The 19,140-nt window shown below is 37.8% G+C and overlaps 2 protein-coding genes and 2 long non-coding RNA genes across 7 annotated transcripts; 2 read left to right on the plus strand and 2 right to left on the minus strand.

Annotated features, from left to right (window-relative positions):
• Positions 1 to 237: 237 nt before the first annotated feature.
• LOC128878223 (uncharacterized) lies at positions 238 to 13,418 on the minus strand. 4 transcript variants are annotated; one of them, XR_008457361.1, is made up of 7 exons: positions 13,178 to 13,418; positions 12,526 to 13,095; positions 12,260 to 12,406; positions 11,833 to 11,996; positions 9,997 to 10,403; positions 7,377 to 7,492; positions 238 to 1,061 (listed from the first exon to the last, which is right to left on the minus strand). It is a non-coding gene; the product is annotated as an uncharacterized LOC128878223 (long non-coding RNA). The 4 variants fall into 4 exon arrangements; XR_008457362.1 differs by lacking the exon at positions 238 to 1,061 and adding an exon at positions 2,558 to 5,345; XR_008457359.1 differs by lacking the exon at positions 9,997 to 10,403.
• Positions 13,419 to 13,612: 194 nt separating this feature from the next.
• On the plus strand, positions 13,613 to 14,552 carry LOC128878220 (thioredoxin, mitochondrial-like). Its single transcript, XM_054126241.1, has 3 exons — positions 13,613 to 13,928; positions 14,019 to 14,142; positions 14,218 to 14,552. Exons 1-3 carry the CDS (start codon positions 13,756 to 13,758, stop codon positions 14,329 to 14,331), a joined length of 411 nt encoding a protein of 136 aa, XP_053982216.1. The 5' UTR covers positions 13,613 to 13,755; the 3' UTR covers positions 14,332 to 14,552.
• LOC128878221 (uncharacterized) lies at positions 14,525 to 19,125 on the minus strand. The gene is made up of 8 exons (XM_054126242.1): positions 18,182 to 19,125; positions 17,831 to 18,111; positions 17,583 to 17,775; positions 17,403 to 17,517; positions 17,166 to 17,333; positions 15,463 to 15,724; positions 15,214 to 15,394; positions 14,525 to 15,118 (listed from the first exon to the last, which is right to left on the minus strand). Exons 1-8 carry the CDS (start codon positions 18,977 to 18,979, stop codon positions 14,843 to 14,845), a joined length of 2,274 nt encoding a protein of 757 aa, XP_053982217.1. The 5' UTR covers positions 18,980 to 19,125; the 3' UTR covers positions 14,525 to 14,842.
• On the plus strand, positions 15,957 to 16,866 carry LOC128878222 (uncharacterized). The gene is made up of 3 exons (XR_008457358.1): positions 15,957 to 16,260; positions 16,329 to 16,434; positions 16,727 to 16,866. It is a non-coding gene; the product is annotated as an uncharacterized LOC128878222 (long non-coding RNA).
• Positions 19,126 to 19,140: the final 15 nt, after the last annotated feature.

The following is a 19,140-nucleotide window of genomic DNA, read 5'->3' on the forward strand; positions in this document are numbered from 1 at the left end:
ATGCATCGTGGAAATGCAAATTGGCATTCTTGCTTGAATCATTGCTCGCCACTGCGAATCGCGACAACAAACGTGAGGATGGCTTTTGTTAACCCGGGAATACTCGTCGCCAGTTTTCTTTTCTTCGTTCGTCGAACCGACCATGGTTCGCGCAATTTATCCGCTAACTGCTCGAAATAGTCGGCGGATGGGTTTGAGACACGGGATCGAAACAGTATCGAAAATACCAGTAAGTTATCGGTATTTTTAGGTAGTTCTCTTGCCTCAAAAAGAAATAGTCTTGGAGCCAGTGAAAATTTTACTTACATACATCAGTTTCAAACGAAAATAACCTTTTTTTATGGAAGAATATTAATATATTTTTGACCAGTCACGAGTGTTTGGTCCTGTCTGTTTTTGATTCTTTTTTAACCATAGAATATACTTTTTGCAGTATTTAGGTTTATATCACTCAGTAGTTCAGTAGTACAAAAATTACGAAATAATAGCCGGTAAAATTGCCAGTCAACAATGTGTTAAGCGTGTTTTAAAAAAGAAAAGTTACGTCGTTTTTAAATGGCTGATTTTTGCGATTAATTGCATGTTAGCGATTAATAAAAAAATATTACCTGACGTTCTGAGCGGAACGTAAGGGATGCCAGAAGTGCTCCAAGCAGCATTCTTTTGCGCATAGTAAGTAGTAACGTAAGTTGTATTCTTTCCTCTCCGAAGTCAAATACTCACTGACTCTTTAACTCAAAACCCACTTGTTTATGCACGACGTATTTCTATAATAGACTCTAGTCGCAATTGACTAATCGGTGAATTTTAAAAAGTAGTAAATTCATTAATAGTTCTCGATACAGTAAATAATTTAAAATCATTTACTTTATCGCTTTCGTCCTTGGTTAGCTCCAACCTCGATCTACCTCTGGTTAGAAGTCACGTTTGATGTTTCCATAGATCCAAGACGATCCACGCTTCTACAACCGTCGTATCTTTTTACTCCGTCCCATTGGCCGTCGCGACGAATTTATAACGACAGAATAGCCGGTAAATTGCCGTAGAATTGTCCCGTGGTTCTGGAACAATTTTCATACTCTGATTAGATTAATATTCTTCAGAGAATCCGACGATTCCTTCCTGGTACGCTCATTGTTACGCTAAACGAAAGACGTTGAGGTTGAAGTAGCTCGCGGATCGGAACGTAGAAGGGATAAAAGATGTTGTATGGCCGGGTCCGTATGAAAAGAGGACTTTGAAAGGGGTGAGGTTGCTACAGACTTAGAAAAGGCAGTTACGAATTGCTTTATCTTCCCCTCGGAGAGATGATCCCGAAAAATCGATTCAACGGCCGCTTCTTCGTACTACGCTCTGCACAACTACGTTGTCGAAAACCTCGGACGTGCCCGCATCCTTCGTGAAAAGAACACGCGGAGCTTCTACTATCAAGGTTCGCGCTTGATGTTACTTGGAATTGTTCGTTCGTGAATCGGGACAAAACACAGCTGGAAACTCGTTTCAGTATTTTCTGCTTCTACGTACTAAACCATTCGAACATAAATCGATCGATTCTCAAACATAATGTACTTCGTTAACGCTAGGTCCACGAAGCAGGGTCATTTTGATTCATTGCAAATTTCACAAGGTTTTAGCCGTGAGACACGTCAACATCCGAAATAAGAGATCGTCTGAACAGCGAAACCCATGGGTATTCGTGATTAAAATTGAATAAATTACCAAGCAACGAGCAAGTGTAGCGTACATGTTTGAACTATAAAACGACACTGGTGTCGGTGGTTCGAATGTTTGATCGATACCGTCATACCAATCGACCACATGCCGATCAGTTTCCTTGCTTCGTGGCCCATTGATCCCGACCGGGTGAAAAAGACAAATGCACTTTGCGACAGCTGAAACCGATATCCATCGTGCGGTCTACGATACCGTCAGGTCCAGACTTTCTCGAATTCTTAAAATCCTTGTATACTTTATCTTCGATCTAAAAGCATCGAAGTATAGGAGTCTGAAATGAACAGGTTTCTTTGAGAATAATAGGTGTATAAGTCACGGTATAAATCATTGCAATGCACGAGGATCGATATCAACGGCGTTCCTCCAGGGTGACTCAAAGATCTATAAAGATATATGTATATCTCTGTATGAGTCTATAATGGACGAGTCTATAATTAATTCTAAACCGCAGATGATTCGCTCGAACGTTCGATAAAACTTCAAAGAACTTTCGAGAGCGAAGGTGGAGGCGAATCGCGTCGATATTCGTCGAAGCTGCCGCGATTAATTTCGCCCAATGCTGGGATCAGTGAACGATAAACCGTAGAAACTGCCGATCACTGAACACGACGGCGATCCTCGAATAAACGTACCAACGATAAGTTTTGAAAATTGATTTTATGTCGGGAATATTACAGAATTTTTTCCTACGATCGCGAAAGGAATTGGTACAATTTCAAATATGTAATATATCCGACCTTGACAGCCATTCCAGGAAGTATTACTGCATTATTCAGCTTTAATTGATCGCTTACAGTAAAATGTCTGCATTATATAATTACAGAAACGTGAAGACCATAGCGAGACCCGGTACCGCGTCTGAATGACTTCAACGATGATGACGATGAAAACAGCCATGAATAAAAATGATCCTATGGACGTCTAGAAGCAACTGGATAACCGTGATGTCGAAACGGCTGGCACCTATTACAGGCACCGCCACTATACACGTACTTTATTACTGTTATAACATTATGGTACAGGTCACATGACCGTGAGTCAACAGTTACGCTGTACTGGTCACAGTTCGTGGCAGCCAGCGATACTTTTTGACCATAGGTCGTCGTTAGATGCCCCTCGAACTTCGCATCTCCGATTAGTTGTTGAATCGGTAGAAAAGAGAAGAGTAATAAAGTTCAATTGATTTCGCTGAATTTTATTTTATTTTAAACAAATCTTTTTTTCGGTATACTCGTCATTGCTTACTTTCTGCGATTTAAATGAACAGCCTTATCTCTTACAAATAGTTAATAAAATATTGTGTACTAGTTATTAATAGAACGAAAGAAACTAGTGGTACAACCTAACAGATCGCGCCAGCTAATTGGTCGACGAGGGTTTCTGGATAGATCTGCCAAAGATGACGAGGATTACCAATTAAGGACAAAACGGATTCCGAAAACGTTCGAACACCCAAGTTCTCTTAACGAGGTGTCGGTTGGCTGCGCGGCCATGTAGAGAACTAGACTAACAGAATGACCGGAATTACAGATTTATGCTAATTGAAAGCTTATTAATATTGCCGGTGCGAATTAGTCGCATTTGTCCCGTAGATGCTGCGCCATTTTCAGTGGTTAGAAGCGTTGGACGGACGTGCAAGAATGTCGGGCTAATTGACACCCTCCCCTCTTCCATCTCCGTACCCAGCAATCGAGTTCTCATTTGTTAATTAGGCAGTGCGCAAGGACATTGTGTTTTATCCAGCAATGTAACGGGTTCGCCTGAACACGTACAGTGGGATATTATTGTCATATCGATATCGTAGGTACGCGACACGTTTGCAAAGTCAATAGACCACCATTCATAGAATACCATTTATTTATATTTATAGATTCGTCCAAAGGTATCGAAATTTTCCTACGATAGAATCGACAAGTGTCGCTTCGTGGAATAGCACTTACAGCGTAGCCAGGCAAAAATTTCTGCTAGGATTAAATATTAGTTAAACTATCAGAGATTACATAATCAAACATTTATCGTGGTATTTATTTTCGTAACTTCATCAAAACTCATGAACTTCAAAATTCCTTTGAATGCCGTCAAGGCATTCTTACCTTACTTTGCTCACATTTTTATGCCCTATATTATCGATAAATTTGCACGGAGCAACAAAAATGTGTCGACTGTACGCAGTCGTCCAAGACTTCACAGATCGGGAGGACGAAGCAAACGCCATTCGTGTGTTTCCCAATGTCCGACTTATTGTTAGAGTAAACATTGCGTCGCGGCAGCCTTCGAGAAATGCAAACCACAGTCGCTCGCGAATTGTCCTTTCGAGAGTTCGCCATGGCACCCAGGTCTTAATGGATACGTCCATGAATTTAACGCACAGATCCTTCGGGGAATCGTCACGATCTCGCGGTTTCTTTCGTGGCCACGTAGTCTGAATCAGCGGACTTTTCTCGCTCGCACGTGCGTCGACTGCGAATCGCGCTTTGCCTTTTTTGTACAAATTCTTTTTTAAAATTTACGTTACCTGACTCTGTAACAGGCTTTACGCACGATTGCGACGAAACGACATCTTTTACGTTTCACTGTAATAGTCTGTTGGATCAACACTTTCAGTTTTAGACATATTCGTGAATACACTTATGAAGCTAAAATTTTGTTTTTATACAATTGGACACTGTACATATAAACAAGCGTTCGCGTTAGTATTTAGGTTTACAACCCGATCGAAATTTACGAATCCTATCCAGACTTGTTTTTCTTTTTAACACCTGATTTTCAGAATTAATTTTTTAATTTCATAGAGAAAACGAACATGGTAATTTATAGTATTCCAGATTAATAATTCCGAATTGTGCGTTACAGCGTCAGTTTTTCGCAGCATATAGAATGACATCCGTTCCCTGGAAAATCACCAACGCTTAATGGAATCGTAACGTTGCGAAAATATCGGCAATGGACTCGAGTAATTAACCACGTATCCAGAGTCATGAATAAATACACGGCGAGCGTGTGCGTAGGATTGAAAATGATCGACGGCCTTGTCGTGTTTCCACGTCGACGCAGCTTCGCATCCTCTGCAAAAACGTTACTCCGCTTGCTATTGATAATTCCACGCGCGACACACTTTTTTCTTCCGGTCGTTATTAATTTGCGTAGCGGTTTGTTTTTCCATTGAACCGCGTCGAACAATGCCCGATTCGATGATTCTTGTTACTCATCGCACACTTCCGTTTTGCTTATCTTTCCACAATGACCAAGCGATAACCTTGGCAAACGAAACTTTCACTTCGTACCTTTTTTGCGAAACGTCCACGTCGCGAAAGAATTCGTTTCTCTTGTTTAACAGAACGAAAATGCGAGTGTGGGAAATAATTTAAAGCGTTTCATTCTGGCACGCTCGATCGAGAAGTCATATGAAACAGGCTGGAAATAAAGTTATTGGAGAAATTCGACCCTGTGACTCGTGAAAAGCACAGATGGCCAGTCTAATCCGCGCTGCGGGCGAGCAAGAGGAAATTGCAAACGACACACCGGGACATGTTTTTATTAGACGCGTAAATGTTGTTACAACGAAATAGAACTCGTGCACGTTTCGAAATTTTTAGCTCGCTTCTCAGCTCCTACGGGAAAAAATATTTATGTTTGATTTATACAACGAAGATATTACGAAAAATGTTTAGAATTTTAAAAAAATTATCGATGAGGAAATTTTTATGAAAGTTAAATATGAAGAGGAAGATAAGAAGCTCTGGAATCAAGCTAGGAAAATGCTAAAACAAACGAAAGAAGGAAACGACAAGGTGTGCAAGCGAGGTACGATGTTTTCTCTTTTATGTAATCTTTCATATCTGTATTAAAGAAGCGTTTCCTTAATAATAATGATAAAAAAAAAGAATAGTGAACAAACGTCACATCGACAAGGAATTATTCGAACCTGTCCACTGGTAATACGCTGTTAAACTTGACAGCGGCATCATTTATTTGGACATTTCTTTTCCGTCGTCCATTCGACGCTTGCCGCGCCCGACAGTTTATGGCAGTGGTTCTTAACATCTTCGCGGTTACAGCATAGCTTGGAAGAAAAATTTAGTTTTAAAGACGATCGACAACAAGAATTCTAAGATTTATTTTCCATATAGAAAGACATTGAAAAGTCTACTTTCCAATCTGAGGCTTCTTTACCTACATATAGATATGCATATACAGGGTGTCCAAAAAATGTTGTAACACCTTGAAAGAGGTGGTTCAGGGGGTGATTTGAAACAACTTTTTCCTTAGCGAAAATGTTGTCCGAGGCTTTGTTGAGGAGATATTAAAGGAAAACACTGACCAATCAGAGCGCGCGTATACCGTTGGAGCGGCCGTGGCAGCGAAGGCTACGAGCTAAGCGGCCGCGTCCAATGTCCTTCGATGGACGTCGAGTCGCTTGTTCGCGTACAAGCGCGGCCGCTTAGCACATAGCCTTCGCTTCCACGGCCGCTCCAACGGTATACGCGCGCTCTGATTGGTCAATGTTTTTCGTTAATATCTCCTCAACGAAGCCGCGGACAACATTTTCGCTAAGGAAAAAGTTGTTTCAAATCACCTCCCGAACCACCCCTTTCAATGTGTTACAACATTTTTGGGACACCCTGTATACAGGTTCATTGATGTGATTCGATGCGCGCCATTTTGGTCCTACTCTCCTGATCGCACGCATACAAACTTTAACTATTTATTAGGAGGAATTAGTCTCGAAAAATGTCCTACATTTTTAGTAGTATGCTGTATATAGTATATCTATATTCTTTCTAGAATTGATTTATAATAAAAGAGTTAGAAAAATTGATTGTACACGATCTGTGTTCTCTAAAAAACTTTCGTAGTATAGCGTAGCTGCGTTCGCAGCAGATCGGTTAAGAACCACTGGGTTATACATTCGGTCGATTCTAGTTCATCTACACTTTCTGGCTCGCCTCTGACTTACCTCTCGCATTAAGCTAAAAGTTCGAAGCTTTGGAAATACGTCGATCCATCACCTGTATCGCGAAACCGTGCTCGTAAATCGTAGCGAAGTTTTCCGGTTAAAACGAGGCGAAGAGATGTTGCAGGATTCATTGTTGCCCGCTTTTCCAAGAAAATATTTGAAGCTTTAAGCGGATGGGGTAAGGTTCGTTTTCGAGAACGATTTCTGACCAACGCATGAAAAAAATCGAAGGCTAGGCTCCAAGGTCGGGCTAGCCTCGACAGGTGTGTCTCGAATTTCCCCGAGGAACGCGAGGTATTCAAGGTCGAAGGAAGACGGAACAATTTTCCACGAGTCCTCGAATCTAATTCCGACAGCCCTCGCGTGCGAGCCATACACGGGAGAAATGGGATGTGGCCCGATGAATAAGTCAGTCTGATTTAGCGAGCATAACAGCGCATAACTGTGTTGGCCAGCATACAAACAAAGGCCCGCGTCCTGCGTATCCGTTCCCCAGTGACCTACTAAAATCCACGGCGCCCGACGCGGATGAAAATAGAAGCTTCGAAACAGGAAAAGAGGGCTAGGCGGTTCGCGGATTAGAAACGATAAAAGGAAACGAAGCAAAGGGAACGATAAGCACTTCTATCTTATGAATCGAGCACAGGGCTAACCTCGGTCGAAATTGGATGAACGTGGACCTTACCTTATCGTTTTCGAACTCTCCCTAATGGATATTGTAAAGTCCACCCATCGCGTGCTTTCATTTGAGAAGAACCTCCTGAGACGCTTCACTTCGCGATTGATCCTCGTTTATGGACTCTAAACAAAGGACAAAAGACTTCGATTTATAGGTTGGTCTTGAACAAGATTAAATGGTGCGTAATTTTCGAGATTCGAATTTGAAATCTGTTTGTTAAAAATCGGTTAGGCGCGACATAGAACGCATTAAGGGGCGTACACTTGGATGCGAGTTATGGTTTTTAGATACGCCAGATTACCGTTGACTCTAAGCACCCCAAGACCGTGAAATCATTGATCAGTGAGTTTCGTCAACGATTTTTACCAGGCTGAGACTAACGCGCAAGGGTTTGCACTTCCGGTTTAGCGAACCGCTGAACCAACCCCCAACGTCTCAAGGCGAGAGAGCTCGCTCCAAGTCCGCGTCAACTTTACTCTTTATCGGGGATGCACAATTACATAACCACCGAGGGTGGTAACGGCCAGAGGGGTGATTTTCATCGGTGATGGACTGCGTTATCGTTACAGAACTTGAAGTAATGAAAGTGTGCCGACATCGAGCGACTCGCAACTCACGCGAAGCACGCGACCCGCTAAAACTTGCGAGAACCTCGGCGAATTAAAATTTCCACGCGCCATTAAATATTTGCCGAGCTTTCGAGGATTTTTTCTGTATGTTTGCTCTTCACTTTCCCTCTGAAATCTTTCACGGTGTATTAAAATCGGAAAAGTGTGTAGTTTTGTTGCATTCGTAATTAGTACTGATGAATATTATTTGAATTCGTGCTACCGAAACTGAAAAAAAAACAAAAGAGTATCGCCTTGATTGGAGTTAAAGTGCGCAGCGCGGGAATTGTCGGTAGGTGTTTATCCCGAATATTTGTTGAACGTTTTGCGCGTCCCGCGGAACTTAATTTAGGTCGTCGTGTCACGCATCACGGAAAGCGAAGAGGCGGCACCTTCGTAACGTCGTGTTAGCAAAATGTTGGCGCGAGTGCGATGCACTGTTCGGGAGTTTGTACGGCCCCGATACACGGGACATCACGTGATAAGGAGTTTTCGCGGCACTCGATCGCCGATTGGCGTTTTCGTGCCACGGACCATAAAGGGTGCACCGTACCGAAACGAGAAGCCTAGAGAGAAAAAAAGAATGAAACTGGGACGAACGCTTCCAACTAGAACCGTTTATGCTTACAATCGAACTCATTTCGCACTCGATTAGTCGCACGATTCGCAACTGGCCCTTTTGTCTTGCGGGGATTTAAAATACGATCACCCTTTATCGTAAAAGTTGTATCTGAATTGTATCTATTTCGGAATTTTTTAAAAAGTTCTATTTCGAAATGTAAGTTTAACAGGTTGATCGCCATATGAATATTTCTGAACATTTCTATGAGAATCAAAGTTTGCTTTGAGACTATTGAAACCTACATAATCCAACGTTCGTCGTAGTATTTATTTTTATAACGTTATCGAAATTCATGAATGTTACTTAGTTCCATAGTAAAAAACCCTGTCACCCATATATATCGCGCTCGATATTGGTGTCGTTTAAAAATGGTAAAATTCTAGTCTGCGAAATCTGCGTCGATCATTTCTATAGGACCCGTTTTCAAAGAACATCGGAGCTCGTTGGGGCCCCGCTCTGGCATTTAATAGGAATCACTCGTTATAGAATTACACGCGGATATAGATTGACATATTTATTTAACGATGAACGGATCGACGTTACGGTTTTCCCTTGTTCTCGTTGAAGTAAAATCTGCCCACAAATTGTCTAGCGTGCCGCCCTGTTTGGAATAGAAAAGCCCCCAGAAAAAAAATACAACGCCGAGGGTTCTGAATGGAGGAACTCTGGCTGTAATCGGTCGGAACAGAAGGGACACGGGGTTTCGCAGGGTTACTATGGCGTACACGAGGCCATGGGGATGGAAAACAATAAAGGGAGAACCGTTGGTCGTTATGGTAACCACCGATCTAGGATTTCATCTGGCCGACATCACGCTGACTAGAATAGGTGACCCACTGGTCTCGAGAAAATGCGTTTCTGGGTTCTGTGCAGAGTCCAGTAACTCGCGCGAAAATGATTTTAATCCACTCTTTCTAAACTCTTCGATAACAACTTGACGTATGTGGGTCACGGTGCTTTTCACTAAAGAATTAAAAAAATTAATTCTGAAAGTTAAGTGTCAAAGAAAACGAATAAAATACCTGAATTTCGATGAAGTTACAAGAATAAATAGTAAAATAATTTTAAAACCAAATGTACACGAACAAGTTGTATGTAAGCAATTGTATTTCAATAAAAATATATGTGTAAGACTACATTTACGAACATTTTCAATGATACTTTTGAACGTGACTACCTCGAAACAACTACCTTGATGTCATTTATTTTGTCGGAAGTTAATTTCGTTGCCCTGAATTGACACGAAACGAAGTTTGCCAGATGGTACGCGTCGAGCCGTAAATTAAAGCTTTATTCGATTTGCAACAAGTTCCATTCGAAATCGGGACGATTCTTAATTCGTTTATCTCGCTATCGATAACAGGAGGGTCAGATGAGGGTTGGAATTGGGGCTCACTGAATATTTTTCGCCAGCTATGTGGTCTTCCGTGAAACGTCGTTCAATTTGATTAGACAGACTGCGTTTCCCGCCGAAGCGTGAAAATCTCTGGAAGCGTCGAATCCTCTGCCGCTTTGGGCTACGAAGCGGTAATGATTCAATCGGACAGTCAACGTGCTAAACATGTATGAACCCCCTCGTCTGGTGTGTTATAGCTGGCTAGCTTGTCAGAAGTTGGCGCCGACACGTTATACGACAAAAATTTCCTATCGACTGAGCTTCCTCTTACTTCGCGCGCCTACAGATCCATCGCTATGCCATAGAGATCGATCTGTACCCGAACCTTTGTATAATTTATTTTTTCAAAACAACACCAGGGACCAGCGAAGGCAGATAACATTCGTTCCTCGATTTCTCACCGATTTCTGAAAAAGAAAAATGTTTCATAGTCTCGGTGAACGTGAATCCGCCTCAACAAAGATCGCTCTACCGCCACAGTTCTTTTTTTGCAACAAACGAGCCTTTGCTCGTATAAGGAAACGCCATCGAGCTTTACGCAATACTCGAACACACCTAAGCCGTCTTGAGCGTGCTGCCTCTTAGCAACGTAATACGTGCACGATTGTTTGTAGAAACATTTCTAGGATTACGAGCGTCGTTCGTGCCTCGCGAGAAAAAGGTCCGAAGATCGAGGTAGCCGAGACCTTGAAGACAAAACGCAAGTCGGTTGTTTAAAAGTTAACCATCCGGACTTAATGACTCGCGTCATACGACGACGACTTTGCGGCTCGTTGCGTAATTTCATCCATTTTAATCGCTTCGATTTGACGCCTACTCTAAAGGGTTAAGACCATAGAGATTATTATAGATAGAGCAAGGGAGATATAGACCAGCCTGTGAGAGAGTTAAAAAGAGAAAAAGAACTGTGGTACCCTAAAATTAATAATCGTAAGAGTAAATACAAGCACACGATAGTAGATGAATATTCTCGTTGCTCATTGTGTGTCGTGACTTTGTTTTAACGTAGAAAAAGGTGATGATTGTATTGTTGTTGTCACGCGTTCCGGCTTCTCAGGTGGATGCTTTCCCACGGAGAAAATCTATTATTTTCGTAAGTGCGTCCTGTCGTAGAACGAGGGAAACGGTTTACATAACGGATTTTCGTTTCACGTAACGTAACGATGTAACGAAGTTACGACGAGGACTGATTTGATTTAATTTGAACGTCATAGGAGAATCGGCCTGTGAAACTCGTCTATTACTTTCGAACAAGAGACGCGAACGATTACACGCGCAACCTACATTCTAATTACTCTCTGATCTAATCTTCAAGGATAATTTTCATCGATGCGAAAATTTCACATAATTAAATCGGCGATTGCCAAGTATCTCGTCGTGGAACGAGAGCCGCTTATGGCATTTTTTCTTTTTTCATGAAAGATTATGTAAATATAAATCGAAGATTCGAAAATGATTCATAGCGATATTTAAAAAGAAATGATTAAATAACTAAAACCAAAGGCAGTGCAGGAGAGCGCGGAACGAACGAGTGACCCAGAATGATATTAAAGATAATTTAATGACAACGTATAGCTGTTTCTCGCCTCTGTACCCATAAAGGATGAATCATCTAACTTTAAATAGCTCTTGTATTAACTCGAACCAAAAGGTAGAAAAAAGAGCGTATATACCACTTTCGAAGTTAAGTGTTTCGTCCTGTATTTTTATCGCTCCTAAAGACGAACTTGTTCGTATCTCAAGTATATTTGCAAAGTATAAATAAAAAATAAATATTGAATAACAAATATCTGAAAGAATAACAATCGGAATATACTAGAGCAATGAATTTCTTACCACTAATTAGCGTGCCCGTCTGTGCGTGTATCACATTTGCTTCATGGGAACAACAGCGCCACCAACTTAGATACAAATACTGTGTAGTCCACAAACTAGATGTGCAATAAAATATTTGCAGTCTTTATTTAATGACGAGTTACTATGTAGCTAATAACTGTGCCCTGTAAAAGTTAATATATTATTTATTCAAAAGCTCAAAACAATTCGATCCGCCAATCGCTTAAATTAATATAATTATTCATACATCTTCGCAGCTATTATTCCCTTTTACAATTATTTTTTTATTTTTGTATTTTTACACAGAAATCGTCGTTACTACTGCATAAGCTTAAAGCGTAGCATCCGAATGATTCAATTTAGTAATTAAGCCGATATGAAGTTCGTCATGCGAAAATACATTCACGGTGTTCTTTGATCCACTCACCATTGCGTTACGCAATTAGTTGCAAATCCAATAATAGACGATAATGAATAGGATTCGTTTGGTATTGTTGGACACGATAGGCTACCAACAGTCGATACGGCAAACTAATTTGTTCGACGACCGCCGCATCATAGGTGCCGCCATATGCTTTTTAGATAAATGAGAAAATAAGTCAGATGTAACCTCATTTTTCCACACATATAATTGTGGGTTATACTTAAACTGTAATAATTTGAGCTAGTCATATGTAAAATAAATATAATCACCTAGTAAATATCTAAAAGTCATATAGTCCTGGTAGAGGACTATCGAGGTCGGTATACTATAGTACTCGTGGAGCACAAGATCCACGAGTAATTGATTTTGTTTATCTCGAGGTGGCTCTGCTAAAACTCCTCGATTTTCGAAACATCACACGAAGCATTGTAATGCTTCGTGAAGTGGCAATCGTAGAAGCGAGCGTCACGATTCTCACGCTTATAATCATTTCATGGCCGCTTTTGTGGTATAATTAAACGTACAGCAAGATATCCAGCAGTTCGACGTCGGAAGTGTGTCCATAAATGTTTGGCTGATAAGCTGATAATGCGTTCAATGCGTCGCAAATTGCCTCCTGCATTTCCCGGCATAAACAATACGTCAAATACGTAACTTTTAGATATCCCCATGTGTCACGCATCCTCGAAGGATTTAGAGCGATGTGATCAATTGTGATCGAGGTCCAAACGCGCGAGTCCTTGCGGTTGAGAGTAGGTCACTCGCAGGAGTCCATTTGACTTCAAGATCATCGAGTGAAATCATCGCTTAGGTGTAATACTTTAGAGTTTTGAATAAATCTATCAGGAAAAAAAATAAGAAATATACTTCGTGAAACTTCGTGATAAGTATGATTATATGAAAGTCGTATATTGTTCCTACCTTACATAAGTGCGCAACAATTGCCTGCAATGACTAAGTCGATGAAATAATATATGATGACAAACGTAAAATAATAAGCGAAAACGACAAATAAACGTCTACATGTATACCCACTTTGGCAAACGATAGTTATCTAAAATTGCATTCAATAGAAGGCCATCTACTTTTAAATTGTAGTATTTACCCAAACGATAATCAATCTGATTTCCGCTTTTTAAGTTCAAATAAAAGTTTGCACAATTGCTAAAACAAATTTGTTATCGCTTTTTTATTTTCAACGAAATTAGCCATTAGAAAAACCACATAGCTAATCATATGAGAATGGAGTAGATACATGTAGAAGAAAGAATTCAGAGAATTTTATTCTCGGTCTATAATGTTGGTCACTGTGTTTGCAACCATTGGTGCAATCTGCTATTCTATTCTGCGGTATCGTCGTATACATATCCTTGAAACGAAAGAATAGGTTAGAATTAAATGAATTGTGTATTGCATTTTGGAATCTGTTTGTATTAATATCTTGTTATTTCGAATATAATTTATTGTGCTTATCGTGTATCCACAAAACATTACCAACTATGCTTCGAGTCGGCATTAGATCCGTTCGTAGCGCTCTAGGAAGCAGGACTTTTGCAAATGCACCGGCCCAGGAGCAAGCAGTTTCGGTCGCCTTCAAGGTTCAGGATTTAAAAGATTTCGATGACCGTGTTAAAAAGTCGAAGGTGCCCGTGATTGTTGACTTCTTTGCAACGTACGTAAATATTCAATAGTTTCATGTAGTTTAGCTGAAACTAACGAATGGTTAAATTAAAAATAATATTATGCGTAATTCATGTTGCAGATGGTGCAACCCTTGCCGTATGCTCACTCCTCGTATAGAATCAATAATTGCAGAGAAGCAGGGGAAGATTTTATTGGCAAAGGTTGATATAGATGAAAATAGCGATCTTGCATTGGATTATGAGGTTAATTTTGTATTACTTATTTGTTTACTATCAGTTCTTTCGTACTGAAATAATAACAGTTATCTTTGAACATAGGTTGGATCTATTCCAGTACTAATCGCAATGAAAGATGGAAAAGTTTTAGACAGAATCGTTGGTCTCCACGATATAGACGAACTTAAACAATTTGTAGATAAGTATACAGAGTAATGTAACTTATTTCGAATACGATTTGCCATCGAACAACCCTGTAGTTATCGGGGTACTTTGTATAATATTCTCTACAAGAATGCTACCTCGAGTAATAAGTATAAAGTACAATTTTTTAATAATGTATAGTTGCAACTTTGTAAAGTATTAACTTATAGAGAATTGTTAAATTGTTAAATAAATTTTTTTCGTGTAATAAACAGATAAATTTTATTGTTTAATTATTTACAAATATTTAATACAGATACATACATATATATTTATTGATGTATGCTTTGCAAATGATACAACACATAATTATATGCCATAATTTAGGTTATATTTTCACAATTAAACTCCTAACAGTTAAACATGATGCTAAAATAAAATTAGTTAGAAATTTACAAATGAAGTATCAAATTTTCAAATTTAGTTCAATATTTAATGTTTAACATGCTAATACATCTAATGATCATTATAGTTTCAGTACTGAAACAAAATGATGTCACTTTTTCAATATATTTTGAACTAATTAAGTTTCGGTAGGTAAAGCTTGCAAAAGTTTCCTTGCCCTTTGATAAGCGACAGATTCTATTTCGTCTTTCATTTCTTCATTTTCTTCTACCTTCTTTATAACATCTAAACCTTTTTTTAAAAGTTGTTCTCTTGCCATTCCTTTACATCCTTCAAAATATTCCAAAACAGTAGGGAAAATGTCATCTGGAATGGAAGTCTCGTCTAGTAAGTTATCTATTAACCAAATTTGTCTCAGTTTCTCGAATTTCCATTCGCTTTGCGCATATTTCCACTGTAGATAAATTGCATAAACAAGTAAAAAAATTAATATTTATTTGATGTGCATACTTATTCAAGGCTAATTGTACAACAAAGTACTTAAAATACCTGTGAAACATAGCTCAAACCCTTTTTCATTGCTTCCAGTCTGCTAGCCTCCCGCTTTTCAGTCTCTTTTTTCTCAGCCTTTTCCCTCTTCAATTGGCGCTTAGATGGCTGTTTTGGTTTCTTTGCCTCGCTTTTGCTAGCTTCTTCTGTATCTTCTACATTATTATCCGCGTTAGTAGCACTAAAAAAAATAGAAAATTATTTTAAGAAAGTCACTGTACATTTATAAGAATGAAACATTTAACTCACTCTGTTCTTCTGAATTTTTTAGAAGAAATTAATTCATCCCTTGATTCAATTTCATCTTGATCTTTTTGTATATCATCAAAATTGTTTTCTTGTTCATCATCCTTCATTGTTTCTTTATGCGTACCATTTAAATTGCTGTTACTTGATTTTTGTTTTCTTTGCTTCCTTTTTTTGCATATCATATTTTGTTCATTGATTTCCTTCATTTGATCAACACTCTCTTGTGATGCATCTGTATTGCAATTCCTTTTATTATTCAAGTCTGTGAAAAAATAAATATTAAAAGTTGACTAGAGATTTAACCTCAATGAAATTTATTTTGCAAAAAATCTAACGTAGCACTAATGTCACTCGTGTAATATTTAAAAAAACAACATTACTAAGAATAAACTAGCATTACTGAATATTCACCTTCCGATTTATTTTTTTTTTTCGTTCTTTTTCGTGATTTCGGGCTCTTAACCTCAACCTTTGACGTGCTATCAGACCCCATCGTAATACAAAATCAGTTAATTATCGTATATGTAAACGTGATACAAAGTTTCCAAATTTATAATAATGCTTTTGGGGCTCTTATTGTATGAAAATTAAGTAATAAGTGGGAGAAAATATAGGAAAATATCATACACTTTCAAAATTGATTGCTGCCGCACATACATGTGGATACTTCTGTGAGATGTTTGGAACAAGAATAAGACCATCAGAAAATCAAGAATAAAATCATTTGACTTGCAATTATTGACTTTTATTCAATTGTAAGACGCGTTTAATACGGAAGAATACAATTATTATTAAATTGTACGTATATTTTTATCGAGCGACTTCGCAAACAGTATGTATATATGGGTTTAAAAAAACTTTTCCAGGAAAGTTGGGTTGAATAGTGTTCTTGCAAGATTTTTTTGAAATGTTGCGTTCAAAATTGATTGGAATGGTAGAACAAATTAAAAGTGGAGATATGCTGTTAAAAAGGTATTACATATTGAAATATATGGTAGTTGACATGTTTGTTTTTTTCTTTTATTGAATTCTTAAAATATTTGTACTATTGAGGTTAAGTATCGTAAAGAATATTTTTACCTGCTGTCAATAAGCTTACGTGTGTAATCAAAAGTATTATAAAAACTTTATTTTCTTAATCTTTCGTTAATCGCGTCAGTGACATGTGTCCTGCAGCCTTATGTTTTTCTTATAGAACTCTCATTGACACGATTAATAGAAGGTTAATACTTTCAAACACTATCGATAAATGAATATATTGTAGATTTGCTGTTCCTCATATTTGTTGTGCTTCAAAACATGATACGAGTTCAGGAAAAGCTAATAAAAATACGGAAGTGGACGAGTTTGATGAGCCTATAAAATATTCAACTTCACCAGCTTCATCTATGAAAATTGGAAACTCACGTATAAATCGGAATACACCACCGTATCAAGGCTTCGTTGTATTAGGTAGCTTAGCCGTTTTTTGTATTTACTTTGGTATACTCAGGGAAGAAAATGATATTGATCAGAAGATGAATGCCGAAATGTCTCCAGAGATGAAAAAATACTTATATGATCTTAAAATTGCTGAACAAAGGCATAAACAAACACATAAATCACCAATACAGTTTTAATATTACAGCAATGTATTGTAGAAATGTATTTTGTCGTTGTTACAAAAAGATAAATAAATATTTATAGAGGATATAGCAATTCACCCCATATTATATTACTTATTATCTTCTTCCATTCGATTGGTGGATGTCGACCAATTGTGTCTGGTATACACCTGTCCCATGTATGACACCATGATGCTCCGACCAATGTCATTATTAATACTATTGGTGCCTCTGCACGATGTGAATGTACTTTAATATTAACAATGCCTAAAACATGTATTGTAATAATTGCAAATTCAATAATGTAATAAGTTAAATGTTAGATATTTTACTTACTGCGTGTGTTATGAGATTGAAACAACCACTTAAACAGTGTATAGACTGGCATAACTTGAAGATAAAATTTCATTCTACTCAAGAAACCTCCAAACCCGATCAATGCTAATCTAAGCTGCAATAAACGATTGTTACATTCTGAATAATTAAAAAAATCAAAATACATTATTTTTAATGTACCATTGTAAAAACAGCATAGTACACCCATGTTGTTGGCATAAGAAATAACAAAATTGTGAATAATAAGGTCCCCACAAACAATTGATCTGGTTGATATTGACAAGAATCAACTCTTTCTCTAAGTGGATTCATTTTCTTACCCAAGAAGAGTCGAAATAAAGCAGTGATACCCTTTAATTGAATATTGAAGAGCCTAACAAGAAACTGAATTAATATTTGAGTATTTCTTGTGTTTGATATTTCAATACCTTGCTGCATATACGTAAATACAGTATGCATGAAAACTGACAAGACCTAGAAGATCAGCTGCTATTGCTATTTGAAAAGTGATACCAAGTCTTCCAAATAATACTAATACTTCAAAAGCAAAATCCATTACAGGTTTTATAGTTATCAAGAATATCCACCATAAATGTATGTGGTACAGAAAAAATTTTCCAAGCATATTGTTCAAGGCATGATTTAATTTTAAGCCAGCTGGTACACCCATTAGCCAGTTTATTAAATCTTTCAAAAATGTCACAACTTTCTGCAAAGTATATATTAAAATCAATATCAAATAATACTATTGGTTTAATATTATTACATCATGAACTTGCCTCTGCATTGCTCAAAAGTATTTGAGATGGAGATGTATATTCGAAGTAATGTAACAGTAATTGCAATATAAATATTCCTAATAACATATCTATTATCAGTGCAAAAACATAATTGCCAGTTTTTAATGTGAATCTCTTGTTCTTTATTATAGCAATTAACATCCATTTAACATTTTCCAACCATCCATGAACGTGTAAACCAAGGAAAGAATATTTTAGAATTGGTAATAATTTGCTTGTTACTTTACTAAGGAGGAGAACTGGATAAAAATACAAAAACATATGATAGACTAAGAGAGTTTCCTTTATATAAGTAACTTTTCCCTTCTTTTGTAGTTCTCCTTCAACCTGTTTGCTCTGCAGAATTTTCATTAATTCATAAAAATGATTTCCTGACGTTGCTCTTTGACCAAATAATTCTGTCTCTCTGAGGGCTACTTGATCATATACTGTAATAACTGTATGGCAATGTAATGTTGACATTTTTTTATTATTTACAATTATGCTCTTTATACTATAATCATAATTATTTTCATGAAGAGAAAAGTTAGGATGGGAATATATATTAATCCAGTCTACATATTTTTTATCTACATATCCACGTTTATGTTCTGCTGCCGAATAATATCCAATTATACTAGTGCCATGTTTTATTGTCTCAAAATTATCTGTTCTACATATTCCAATGACATAAAATTTTTTAACTCCTGTGCTGTCGTCGTATACCACTTTGCCAAACATGTACCCAGGCTTTTCTTTATAAAGTTTGTCAGGAACAAAAATCAACAGGCTTTTCATGATAAATTTCTGAAAGCGAATTGCTACTTTAATTTACTTTAATTACTACTTTCTATACTTCCAAAATACAACAACTTCACATATTTTTATTATATAATATAGATTTCTAGTTGTGCACAGTTGTGCACAATGCTTATTTGTAATTAATTATATGAATAAAT

Source organism: Hylaeus volcanicus, chromosome 6 (genome assembly GCF_026283585.1).
Source record: "Hylaeus volcanicus isolate JK05 chromosome 6, UHH_iyHylVolc1.0_haploid, whole genome shotgun sequence".
NCBI lineage: Eukaryota > Metazoa > Arthropoda > Insecta > Hymenoptera > Colletidae > Hylaeus > Hylaeus volcanicus.

Bases quoted from the DNA above. Each gene is read 5' to 3' on its own strand.
- LOC128878220 (XM_054126241.1), top strand. From the start codon at position 13,756: ATGCTTCGAGTCGGCATTAGATCCGTTCGTAGCGCTCTAGGAAGCAGG. The intron at 13,929-14,018 runs GTACGTAAATAT...TTCATGTTGCAG, and splicing joins ATTGTTGACTTCTTTGCAAC to ATGGTGCAACCCTTGCCGTA. The intron at 14,143-14,217 runs GTTAATTTTGTA...CTTTGAACATAG, and splicing joins ATCTTGCATTGGATTATGAG to GTTGGATCTATTCCAGTACT.
- LOC128878221 (XM_054126242.1), bottom strand. From the start codon at position 18,979: ATGAAAAGCCTGTTGATTTTTGTTCCTGACAAACTTTATAAAGAAAAG. The intron at 18,112-18,181 runs GCAAGTTCATGA...TATACTTTGCAG, and splicing joins TACTTTTGAGCAATGCAGAG to AAAGTTGTGACATTTTTGAA. The intron at 15,725-17,165 runs GTGAATTGCTAT...ATTTTTTCACAG, and splicing joins AATAAGTAATATAATATGGG to ACTTGAATAATAAAAGGAAT.